This window comes from Onychomys torridus, chromosome 15 (genome assembly GCF_903995425.1).
Source record: "Onychomys torridus chromosome 15, mOncTor1.1, whole genome shotgun sequence".
Taxonomy (NCBI): Eukaryota; Metazoa; Chordata; class Mammalia; order Rodentia; family Cricetidae; genus Onychomys; species Onychomys torridus.
In genome coordinates, this window is record NC_050457.1 from 50,390,346 (window position 1) to 50,403,071 (window position 12,726).

A 12,726-nucleotide genomic window follows, 5' to 3' on the forward strand; every position below is an offset into this window, starting at 1 on the left:
GAGGCAGTGGGCTAGAGTAAATCTTTCCTCCGTGACATTCAAAAGTCACTAATGTAAACCCTAGCGTTCCCTTTTCCAACCACCACTTGCTCTGCCTTTGCTCTTTAGCCTCCCCGTTGGCTTGCTTTGTCTCAGTTAAGCCTTTAGTCCAGCTCCAAGAAAAGTTGGGCTCCTTCATTCTAGGCTCAGAACACTGTTCCAGATATGGTTAGTTTTAATTGATAACTGCACAATCTTGAAACACCCAGGAAGAGAATCTCACTGAAGGATTATCTTGGTCAGATTGGCATGTCTGTGGGGGGTTATTTTGGTTGGTTAATTGAGGGGAGTAAACTTACCACTGTGGGTGGCGCCATTCTCTAGTCAGGATCTCAAACATGTAAGCAATAATTCATTGATCTCTGCTCTTTACCATGGATATAATATGACTGTCTCAAGTTCCCAACATCTAGATTTAACCTCAGTGATGGCTTGTAACATGGAATTGTGAGCCCAAGAAACCCTGTCTTCCTTACGTTGCTTTTGCTGGGGTAAGTTATCAAAGCAATGAGAAATGAAGTTAAGACCCTTGGTGTTTGTTAGATCAAAAAGATGATCTTACCTTCTCAAAGAGAGAAAGGTTCTTGTATGTTGCTTCAATTATGGTCCTCTGTTTTCTCCCCATTGTATTCTTGACATAAGACTGGGTACTACCAACCACACAGGTATTAAGAAAGCAGTATTACTTCACTGAAGATTCTATGGGTGAACAAATACAGGGGTTTGTACTGCACATCTTAAACCATCCTCCAAAAGAAAGATCCCCACCTGCTCCTCCCAGGTCTTCTATTTTAGTGAGTATTTCTTCCTCCTTCTATCCTCTCTCTCTTGGGCCTCTTTAGCCCCAGGTGCCCATTTGACTACACCTGGATTGATTCGGAGCCCCTTAGCAGCTTAAGACTTTCCCAGTTGCTATTTACCTTACCTTCAGCTCTCTAATCTTCTCTTCAAGGGCTTAAAAATATATTGAACCAAGTAGAAATACTTCATTTGTGCTCAGTAAAGAAAATGATATAATTACTCAAATCTGTTCTATCTGTAGGGTTATGGAGGGTGGCATTTAACTATGTTGAACTCATTCTTCTATAGCTGTAACATGATTGGGCTATGGAAACTGAGTATGGAATTTTTCCTCTAAACAAAGAGCCCTTAAAATGAAGTTTCCTAGGGTTGGGGATTTAGCTCAGTGGTAGAGCACTTGCCTAGCACCGCAAGGCTCTGGGTTCGATCCTCAGCTCAAAAAAAAAAAAAAAAAAAGAATTTTCCTGTCTTCTGTATTTATAGATATTATATGGATATAAATACTTGTTAATGCACCAATTCATGGCTTTAGCATTGTATGTTAGACTTCTTCTTCATTATTGTGACTCTTCACTTCTGTGATGGTGAAGTGAACATGCTATTAGAGGCCCTCAGGGTTAGTTTATACCCATCACTAGGCCACCAGAGGTCATGCTATTTGCCGGGGTCATCATTAAACATGGAATGCTGTGTCTCAGGTGTCAGAGTGAGCAAGAGCATTGCCCTATGGTCACAGTAGCTGCCTTCCATGGCTGCTGTGTTCTCTGCAGGGTTCGGAGCCTTCCACACCAGGGTAGGGGGAGGACAGGGCCAGGATATTTTCTTCATATCCCAGGAAGAACTTTGTGTTCTCACAGTCAGGGTGACTTCTAGTTTGAAAGTGATGACCTGCTGTGTTATAAGGCTGAAATCACCTTAGTGGTTTTCTGATCTCCACAGGAGAGAAAGTACTTTTTACATGTGGAGTTTTCTCCCATTGTTCTCTAATAACCTGTTTGCCTGGCTTTCAATATGCTAGCAATCTCTTCCCTTTTTTTTCTTATTGTTGTTGTTGGGCTCCTTATTTCTCTGGGGAGATATGGCAAACAGATGACTAGTTGAGATTGTTTAAAAACAAAATTAGACACAGAGAAATCCATAGATGAAGAAACCTTTTTGTTGGATTATTTTTTGGGAGGAGGGGGTGTATCTGGGTGACTCTAAGTGTCTGACACCATCTTTTGTTCAGAACAGGAAAGACTGTTTGGTAAGATGGAGTCACTTGAGAGGATCCCACCTCCACCACTGAGGACAGTGTTGGGAGCAGTTCTGTGGAGTAGCTAACCATTGCTACAGTGGCTTTTAGCTAGTAAGTCTCTTCTTAGCTTACCTAGGAATGCAGTTTGCAATAAAAAAAAATCCTTATAAAATTTAGGGGTAATTTCAGAGGGGTACTTCAGCATTTGTGTATAGAGTTCTTTCAAAGTTCCAATATTCTTCTTTAAACAAAATGATTTCATGTTTCAAATCTGAAACTCTTAGATGGCTAGGACATCTATTTACTAGGATGTTTTCAGACTTTTGGGGGACACCTTTGCACTGTCTTCCTCTGCAGAGATGCTTTGGACATGTTTAGCAGCCTCACATCCGTGGAGTGCTCTTTACAACTTGTTTTTAGTTATTGTCATACTAGAAATTTCTTGGGATTGAAGCAAACTAAAGTTTTCACTGAGCTATTACTGTTTCATTTGTTAACTTTATGTGACATGACAAATGCCTAGCACAACCAACTTAATGGAGACACACACACACACACACACACACACACACACACACACACACACACTGTTCTAGTTTTGTCTCTGTTGACTGTGATAAATACCATGACCAAAAGCAACTTAAGGCAGAAATAGGTTGATTTGGTTTACAGAATTCAAGACAGAAAGCTGGAAGCAGAAACTGGAGGAGAATCTGTCAAGGAATTCTGTTAATGCCTAGCTCCCAGGATCATGTCCAGCTGCCTTTCTTCTATAGGTCAGGCCCATCTGCCTAGGGATTGTGCTGCCCGCAGTGGCATGTGCTCTCTGATCAGTTAAAACACCCCCAATAGACCTGCCCACAGGCCAGTCTGATGGAGGCAGTTCTTGCCAGGTGTGTGAAGTTGATAACCAAAGTTAGCCACCACCACCACACACACACACACACACACACACACACACACACACACACACACTTAAGATGCCAGATGGTTTCTGTCTGTCATGGCAGAGAAGGCATGGTGGAGCAGTCAGTTTATGTTGGGAGTTTGGACAGAAGCTGTTTATAACAAGACAGACCAGCAAGCAAAGAGATAATGACAATAACCAAGGTTGGATATAGACTTCAAAGACCCACCCCTAGTGATTTACTTCCACTAACTGTGTCCCAACTCCCAGAGTTCCATACCCTCCCCAGATAGTGCCTCTAGCCACAGACATTTACTGAAGGCCAGACATTATTTAGAGGAACTCTCATGCACTACCTCATTCATTCCCTAGTATAACTGCTCAGCAGAAAGCATGCTGCCATCACAACATGACAGATGAGGCCAGAGATTCAGAAGGACCAAATTACTTGTAAAAAGATATATTACTTGTTCCTGCTGCAGTTGAATGATGAACTCAGGCCTGTTTGTCCCCGAAGTCTGGCTTTTTTTTTTTTTAACAAAACAAAATAAAACACCAGAATGTATTCCTAGTAGCAAAAAAGAAGAGGCTATGACTTGGTGGTCCTGAAGCCTTTATCCGTCTTTATTGGCAAGCCTGAGCTAAGAAACTCTGCTTGCGTCCCCCTAGGATGTACCCTAAAAACCTGCCTCCTGCCCTGTGCTGAAGGTAAATTAGAGAGGTTCTCCTGCTTGAAGAGTTAGCAGAAAGGAAGACCCAGGCTTGCACCAGTTCTGCTCATTGAGACGTTTGCAGTAGTCCACTGTGTCCGGACAGCAGGGATTATCCACCAGTCAGTGTGGTGTCTTCCAGCCCTGCCATATCTTAGTCCTTCAGGAAGCTCTTTCCATGAAGCACAAAGATCATAAAAATGTCACTTCCATGTCTGTGGAGAGGGTTAGATCTGACAACATTGTACATCTGTGGTGTGGGCTATCAGGGCCATGATGTTGCCTCTTTACATCACCAGTGTCTGAATCTGAACCGTGGTTTGAAATTAAGTGTAGACTTAAAACTAATTTATTAGTGTTAGACACCAGGATAACAGCATCCTTTGGGGGTGCAATTGATTACAAAGGGGGACAGGGAGCTTTTTGGCTGATGGTCATCATCTTTTCCTCCACTTGGGTGTTCCCTTTATGAAAGATATATGAACACTTGCCAGTTATGGTTTGTATATATCTTACCATGTTTGTAATGCTATAAAAACTATTTAAACCCTAATTTCAATTACCTTAAAGGGTAGGGGTGTTCAGAAGCATTCACAGATATTTCTAAGTTAGTTGAAACAGATGAGTTTATTTCCAAAAATGAGGTAGCAGTGTCCTGAGCTGGTAGATAAAGAAGGAAGTGGAAAACATGATGGAGGAGGTGGAAGAGAGAATTAATCTGCTGTGGGCTTCAGCCAGGGCCTCAATCTGTGTAGATTCCTCTGACTAGTGGTGCACAGGCTTTTGTCAATTCTGTCCACAGTCTTCTTGACAGGTAAAAGAAAGGAATGAGTTGCAAGGAAGACTGGGATACAGATGGCTTTGTTTGATTCAGAGTTAGAGCTGGAAATAGAAAGATGATCTTCCAGCATAGCTTGCTTCAGGCAAAGTGTGAAGGCAGCCCTCCCATTGGAAACTGTGTATTTTCATCCATCGTGACCTGGCTTCCACTAACTAAGCAGAGACCAATAGACTGGGACCATTGGATTTCCTGGGTACCACATACACATGTCTGTGTTTATGATTTGGAAGAGACAAGTGCACAGCCTCGCCTGAAAACATCCCCACTCTACTCCTCACACCAGTGATGGGGTTTGGCCTCTCTCCTGCCTGTTCCCTTCTCCTTGGCTCTTACGGCGGGTCTTGCAGCAGCAGCCCCACTTATGCACTCACAGGTCCTTTATTTCCCCTCCTCTGGAGAATTAACAGCTCTCCAGGGTCTCCTTCAGCTTCTGTGAACTATTGAGAATTGAGACGGATGTGATGATTTCTCTCTTTGTCTCTATGTCTGTCTCTCTGTCTCTGTCTGTCTCTCTGTCGCGCGCGCGCGCGTGTGTGTGTGTGTGTGTGTGTGTGTGTGTGTGTGTGTGTGTGTGTACTTACTTGCAGGGATGACCCCATGGAGGAATACAAATGTAAAGAAGCTTTTAAGAAAATGTTTGGCTGTTGGGCATTTCTGTTCATATTGCTCACAGAATAGTCAGGCTCTCCAGTAGAATTCTGTTTGTTTCTTCTCCACCATTTGAACTAAAAGTCAGAGTCTAAAGAATTCTCTGTTTTCCTTCCTTGGTGATTTTGTAATTGTTTCCTTCAGGGACATTAGTATTAGGTTATAACAGTGCACAAATGACCACAGGGTCCAGGCTCCCTGAGGAGCCCCAGATTCTGCCTTGTTTCTATGGCACAAATGAGCCTCATTAGCAGCAGGCAGGCTTTCTTTTCTCTTGGTTGGCCTCTGACTCACAGCAGAAATGGAACCAAATCTCCTTAATGCATGGAGCCTGTTTCCACCATCTTATTACCATTACTTGGTACTGTTCCCTGGGCCTTGTCAATCATTCCTGTTACACAACTTCTTCTCAGACAAAGCTACAGAGGAAAAATGTCTTATCTCTTGGGAGATGTCAGACTAAAAACAAAACGAAGGTTAGATGTACAACATCTTGTAGTTTACTCCCTCAGGCTTGTTAGTCTTCATGCTAAGAATAGTTTGAGGTTAGCATCAAACTAGGAAACCAATTGCAAGATTAGTGTTGAGGTCTGGTTGTACTGTCTACACTGACATGTAAATGAGAAACAGGTCATCCAGACTGAGAAGTGTCTCCCTTGCATTCTGTTTGCCTGGGCTGGTCAGCTACTCTTGCCTATTGAGCTGAGTGGTATTAGGCTGAGATATTTGGAATGAGGAGCCGGAGCCTGGAAGCCTTTCCCAGTCTCCCTCAAGTCCCAGTGTCCAGGTTTATATCCCAAATTCTGTGAAACGACATGATCAGAGTCTTGAAAGAGCCTAATGGTAGGTAAGACTCTGCACCCTCCCCTCTCTAAAAGTCCTGTATAGAGGAACTCATTTGCTCTTCGTAATAACCTATAAATATCTCCATGTTTCAGATGAGATCTGAGAAACTGAGCAAGCTGTTTACCCAAGATCATAAGTGAGGAGCCACTGGGTTGAGTACAGTTTCATTCTAGGGTCTGGTGTTCTGATAACATTGATATAGAACTTTGAAACAGGTCACTCAGGGGTGAACTTTTTTGTTACATTCATGATGGGATTGGAACACGGAATGTTTGTTGTGTAGCCCAAATGACATCAAACTGATAATCCTTCTGCATATGCCTTATGAGACATTTGATTGTATCAGAGTCTGAGAACACTGGTTTTGGGATTTCCAAGGTTTATGTAATATTTCACTTTAGTAATTTTCTTTGCAAACTTTATTCAAATAAACCCTTTTGTTGGATATATTTACAGACTGGATTTTTCCATCTACCACATGGCGACTTTTTCATTGAGCCTGTTAAAAAGCATCCGCTGACGGAGGAAGGGTACCACCCTCATGTCATATACAGGAGTCCAGAGACAAAGGAGCCTACCTGTGGATTAAAGGGTACTGTGACCTCAACGTCTTCATACATAAAGCCTGTTCTGTTTTGATTTTTTAAAGCCTGACCTCTTCAGCCAGGTCTGATAGGTGTGACTGCAATCCCCAAAGATTTAGAAGGCTGAGGCATGAGGATCCATGAATTCAAAGTCAGCTACATATCCAGACCTATGCTGCATTAAAAAAAAATCCTCTCCATAATATCCTAGAAAGAAATAATGTAAAGAAGTAACGCTTTTAAACATGAACAATGTGATATTACATTAGCGTTAGTGCAAACTATTAACAGATAGCTGGCGGCTCTTTAAGCCTGCATATGGAAGGCAGACTCAAATGTTTGATAATGATGTGTGAAGCATAACTGAAAAGCTTATCAATATATTATTATCAATATATTATCTCCTGGTTCCACTGTATTGTGTCTGATGTTGGTGATGTTGGCTGAACCATGTTCCCTGCCCCCTGCCTTCCTGTCCACCTTCTCCCTGCCCCCTGTCCCCTTCTCCTTATCCTCTTACCCCTACCCTGTCCCTGTTCTCCTGTCCTCCTGCCTTCTGCCTTTCTGCCCCTTGTCCCTCTCTCTCTCTCTCTCTCTCTCTCTCTCTCTCTCTCTCTCTCTCTCTCTCTGCCCCCCTTGTCACCTTGCCCCATTTCCTAGGCATAATCTGAGCTGCTCCTTTCTTTCTTGCCATGAATAGTTAGGATCTCGGAGGAGTTAGGGGAAGGGAAAACCATGATCAAAATACATGGCATGAAAAAAATTTAGTGGAAAACTATGCACTTAGCCTTCCCACTTTTCAAACAATAAAAAATAAAATGGTTTTCACCAATAAACTGATCCCAGTAATTTCATTGCCACCTCGCACTTTCTTTAATGTGCATATAAGTAAAAATTATGTATAAAGGGCTACTCAAAATTGGAATCTTTCCTCAAATATTATATTGTCCATTTCTTCAGAGGGAAACTAACAATGCCAGCAGGAAAAAAAGAACAAAGGAAATAGTATTACTTTGTGTCTTAAGGATCTGGAAGTCTCGAAGGGGAAATGAAAGATGAAGGAGGTAAAGCGGTACTTTCTGGGCAGAGCCACTGAGGACAGCTGCTTAGTAGTCAGAGCATGGAAGGATGAGAGGACACACGTGCATGCTTGATAGAAACATTCCTGGGAGTTCTCCCTATAGTCTCAACAGTGATTATAAGCAACAAAAACTTTTAAATATGCAATGTTTTATGTGCATAAAATCAAATGACTGCTTTAATTCCTTAACCCTAGTAAGTGATTGCAACTGGGTTCCGCATGACATAATTTACCGTGTAATCTTGTAGCAAGCATGACGAGAAAGGAAGACACCAATCCTCTGGCTGATTCCATTGCCGAAACTGCCAATCCACATAATCTGGATATCACATTTGGGGTGCTGTTTATCACAAACCCAATCACTGGATAATTATCCCATTCCTACTATGCTTGGGATAATGGAGGCTGTGTTGTGTGTGTGACTTTAAAGCTTGAAGGTAGACTCTGAGGTTTAGGTTCCCAGAATAGCTAGGAGAATTACTAGGGCAATAGGTGAAGTTGTCTGGACTGTTGTTTCATGGAATGAGTTAAGACTTTTCCTTACCTACCCACCTCGAACACTTGGACTCCCTGTTGAGAAGTGGGCTAAGTATAAAATGAACAGAGGGGCTGGAGAGATGGCCCAGCATGTAAGGGTACTTTCTGCTCTTGTGGAGCACCCAGATTCAGCCCCCAGCACTCACATGACCACTTTAAACTGTCCAAAACTGTCCCCAAAGAGGGGATGCTATGCCCTCTTCCGGCCTTTGCATGTGAAATACACATATACATGAAAACACTCATACACATAAAATAAAAATAAATGAATCTGATTATAGAAAGTGTTTAGTCATGCCAGCAGAAGAAAAGATAGGAGAAGAATGGGGTTTATAATATCACGTCACTATTATCTCACACACAATAGTACAATTATGATACTTGTCAAACTATTTCATATTGTGTTTCTAGGAAGACCTTAACACTTGGCACTTGTAAATCCTCCCTTGGTTACTCCTTCCTGAAAAGGATCTTCCTAGTGTGAATTTCTCTAAGGATATGTAAAGCTCTATAAAGGACACACTTTCTCCCCCTGCCTTTGAACTCTTCAGAGTATTAGAATCAATCAGCTGTGTGATCAGGGCCTGAGATAGTGCCCAGGGAAGCCTCTTCCAACAAGGCAGCAGCTGTGGCTCAGAGAAGGCAGACAGTTCTCAAAAGCATCAAATTGGTTAGAATCAGAACACAGACAAGTTCACAAGCCACAGTTTTATTATAGCTCGGGCGTTGGGCTACTTCAGTACTTCTTATGTTTCCTTTCACTGTTAATTTTGTTTTATCAGCCGTTCCCACAGTCCTGTTATAATACGTACAGACTCCCTCCACCAAGTGTGTTAGGTGCAAACTCAGAGATCAGTAAATCTCTGGAATGAAACTAATACAGACACCACTTTGTAGTCAAGAATAAGCTAGAGTGTATCAGTTTGTGCTCTAGATAACACTCATGGAAAAAGAAAAACAAAGGCACGTTTTCTAGACTTTGAAGAAGGATTAGCTGAACCATCTCTTTTCCTAAAACAATACTGTTTAAATGGTAGCAAAAGTGATTCAGGAATACCTAATATATATATATATATATATATATATATATATATATATATATATATATAGAGAGAGAGAGAGAGAGAGAGAGAGAGAGAGATATTATAGATATTAGGACTTTTATAATCTTGGTAGAGTGAAATGTACTTGGTGTTGCTGAACTAGACAACAATACTGTTCTTATCTGTGCCATCCTGCAGAGATGGTGGAGTTAACTGTGGGCAGTGGTGTCTTTGCTGACATTAAAATACAATTTATGCTTAGGTCAAATGATGCTGCAGGACTGAATCAGTACCATGATGATCACTGACCACCCTGACCACATGCAGAGCATTCTGGCTTTTTCAAGTGCTTCAACAGAAAGATGGATGAGCCCCTTCCCTCTAATCTGACCCTCACTTGTTTTTATTTACCACATTAGGGATTTTGTAGCTGATTTCAGGATTTTAATGCGACAGTAGCTTGCTTTTGACTTGATCACATTAACTGTTGTTCCCTTAATCTATTGTGCCAGAGTTGTCTGATCTTCTATGTTCTTGCCGAGTCCTGCTGTATTCTTGTTTTCTCAAAGATCAATGCCAAATAATGGGAAACATGTAATCTCTGTGCTTTTTCTGTCGGTAGAGATGAGCTCCTTTGTTTTCGGATTATTGGCGAGATGTGGTTCACCGGGGTACGAGTGGCTGTCAGGTAGAGATGTCTGGGAAGCTGGAGATGTTGTAACCAGGCAGATGGCACAGATGAAAATGGCTGCAGGGTTGCAAGTGACAGGCAGTCAGCCTGGTAGATGAGACCAGAGTCCGCGATTTCCCTCATCAGGATTCCAGGCTGGAAACACCTAAGCTTGTTCCTGGCATGCAAGCTTGTTTTCAGATTCATCCAATCATCCAACAAATGTCTGCTGGGTATTTTCTTTATGCCAGATACTTTCCTGGGTCCTGTGGATATAATTGCGAATAACATATATCTCCTGGCATAACACTGAAAACTTGGATAAAGGACACAGAAAGCAGGACTTCAGTCCTGGCCTTACCTTTATAACGTATGGTAAGATCACGAGGAGATGTGAGACATTAGACCACGCACTGGGTTTTTGTTACTCTGCATTATGTTTGTGCCGGGACAGTCAGACATCACTTATTTTTTTATTGGTTCAGCTGCAGAGTACTCCATTTTGTAAACCTTGGACACCCAATCCAGTCTTGAGTGTTAGTAAACTGCTTCCACGTTTTGACATTATATATCATTATACTGCCTATGCTATTCTTGTCCATGTTTCCTAGTGTAGGTTCATGAGATTTGCACCTCACTTGTATGTGTTCTGTGAGTTTATTCCACTACTAAGTGGAATGAAATCAAACAAACAGAGCATCGAGATCTGAGACTTTACCGGATAATGCATAATTTCATTCCACTGACATTCAAGAGCATCTTGTCTAATTCATGGTATTCTCTCTTTCGGATTTTGTCAGTCTGTTGGATAGGAAGTGCTTCATGTTAAAGTTGCACACAAACTGGTTTGAATTTGGGCCTTGTATATATAGCCACACACATATACATACACTCTAATATATATATATATATATATATATATATATACATATATGTGTGTACATGTATATGTATATATATCCCACTGCTCTAATATATATTATATATAATATATATTATACTATTATACACACGTATGCACTAGAGCAATGGTTCTCAACTCATGGATTATAACCCCCAAAGATGATTAGAAAACACAGATATTTACATTATGATTCATAATAGTAGCAAAATTACAGTTATGAAGTAGCAACAAAAAATTTATAGTTGGGGTCACCACAGCATGAGGAACTAAAGGGTCACAGCATTAGGAAGGTTGAGACCCACTCTACTACAACTTGATAGTTTTCCTCCATGTCCTAAGAACCATGACCCAGATGGCCAAGTGTTTTCATGTAGTCTCTAACCTGATGTTCTATCCATGTAGGTCTTAAACATGTCCCATTTCCCCAGAGCAGAAGTAGGCAGCAACACACTTAGCTTAGCTGCCAATGCCATGCATCAGTCAGGATTTAACCACAGAAACAAAGCCAGCAGGAAATGTGTTTTGACATACTTACTGCAAAGAGATGACTTGAGCAACCAGTTAGAGGTGAGTCTTGCAAATGTGTAATCTATGAACAGGCCACCAGGAAAGACATGGTGAAGCTGCCATGTCCAGGCTAAAATAGCTGTCCATGTGTAGAATGTCTCCTCTGAGAAGCTGTAGCTCTATTTATAAGGCCTTTCAATTAGTTGGAACAGACGACTCGATTATTTAGGATAATGGTCTTTACTTAGAGTTAACTGATTATAGATCTTATTCATGTCTGTAAATGCCTTCACAGCAACACCCAGCTTAATGCTTGATGGCAGTGCTGGGGACTGTGCCTAGCCATGGTGATATAAAAGATTTCATAATACTATAACTTTTGTCTCTGAATCTTTTATAAACTGATTTTTTTTCTGTTCTCTACTTTTGGTATCTGGAAAGTTCCCCTTGTTTTCATGCTTTATGAACTAGTAGGAGTTTTGGGAAAATACTTTGGGTTTTCACTAGTAAAAGGGAGTGAGAAGACTGAGAGAAATATTTAATTCATAATATCATAATAATAAGATTATTCATTTAACTTCATAATAAGCAGATTAAATAGTAACCCTGGTGGTTTTGTTTGGATAATGAGGTCCATGGCCATGACTTTAAGAACTTAGAGAGCCAGAGGCTGTGCCATAGTTACTCCAGACCACAAAGGTATTTATTTCTGAAGCAAAAGCTTTCTTTATTAACAAGACTCCCTAGTGATAATTCTCTCTTTACATTTCCTCAGCACGGATCAGTCGGCTTCCTTGGTCCTTCATCATTGCAGCTGTCAAGGTTTCTGGGCTCTGTGCAGGGAACAGCTCCTATGGGAGGCTCTGCTCTGCTCAGCATTCCCCCAGGATGCTCTGTGCTGGAGTCAGAGAGGCCGCTGGGGCTGTACTCAAGGGCTGTTTTTGGAAAGGCTGATAGCATGGAGAGAGGCATTCTGGGTTGGGAGGAGTCTCTCCTAGTCAGTGTAACAAGGATTGTTTTGACTGATGGATGGTCCTTTGTAAGACAAGCTCTCCCAGTTCTTGAGAAACATTACCTGAAAGATTACCCATCTTAGCAACCTCGCACTTCCCCACCAGTGAAGAAAAACAGACCGGTGGCTTTTAGATTTGCAGTCAGTTGTACTTGACATAAACAAAAAACTAACAAACAAATAAACAAGATTGACTTGGCTCAGTTTCAGAATTGCCGATGAGGAAGAGAGGGCATGATGGAGCAGAAGAGTCCACACCAGTAGCCAGGGAACAGTGACAAGAAATGCAGGAAGGAGTCAGGACAAGATATAGCTCGCAAGGACATAGCCCTAGTGGTCAACTGCCTCCCACTAGGCCC

At 41.6% G+C, this 12,726-nt stretch overlaps 1 protein-coding gene across 1 annotated transcript in view; it reads left to right on the plus strand.

Annotated features, from left to right (window-relative positions):
• Adamts12 (ADAM metallopeptidase with thrombospondin type 1 motif 12) overlaps positions 1-12,726 on the plus strand; it is a 253,145-nt gene that overhangs the window by 76,030 nt on the left and 164,389 nt on the right. Inside the window, exon 3 of the mRNA XM_036207207.1 lies at positions 6,486-6,621. Coding sequence (XP_036063100.1) covers positions 6,486-6,621 — 136 coding nt within the window. The remainder of the gene's footprint in view (positions 1-6,485; positions 6,622-12,726) is intronic.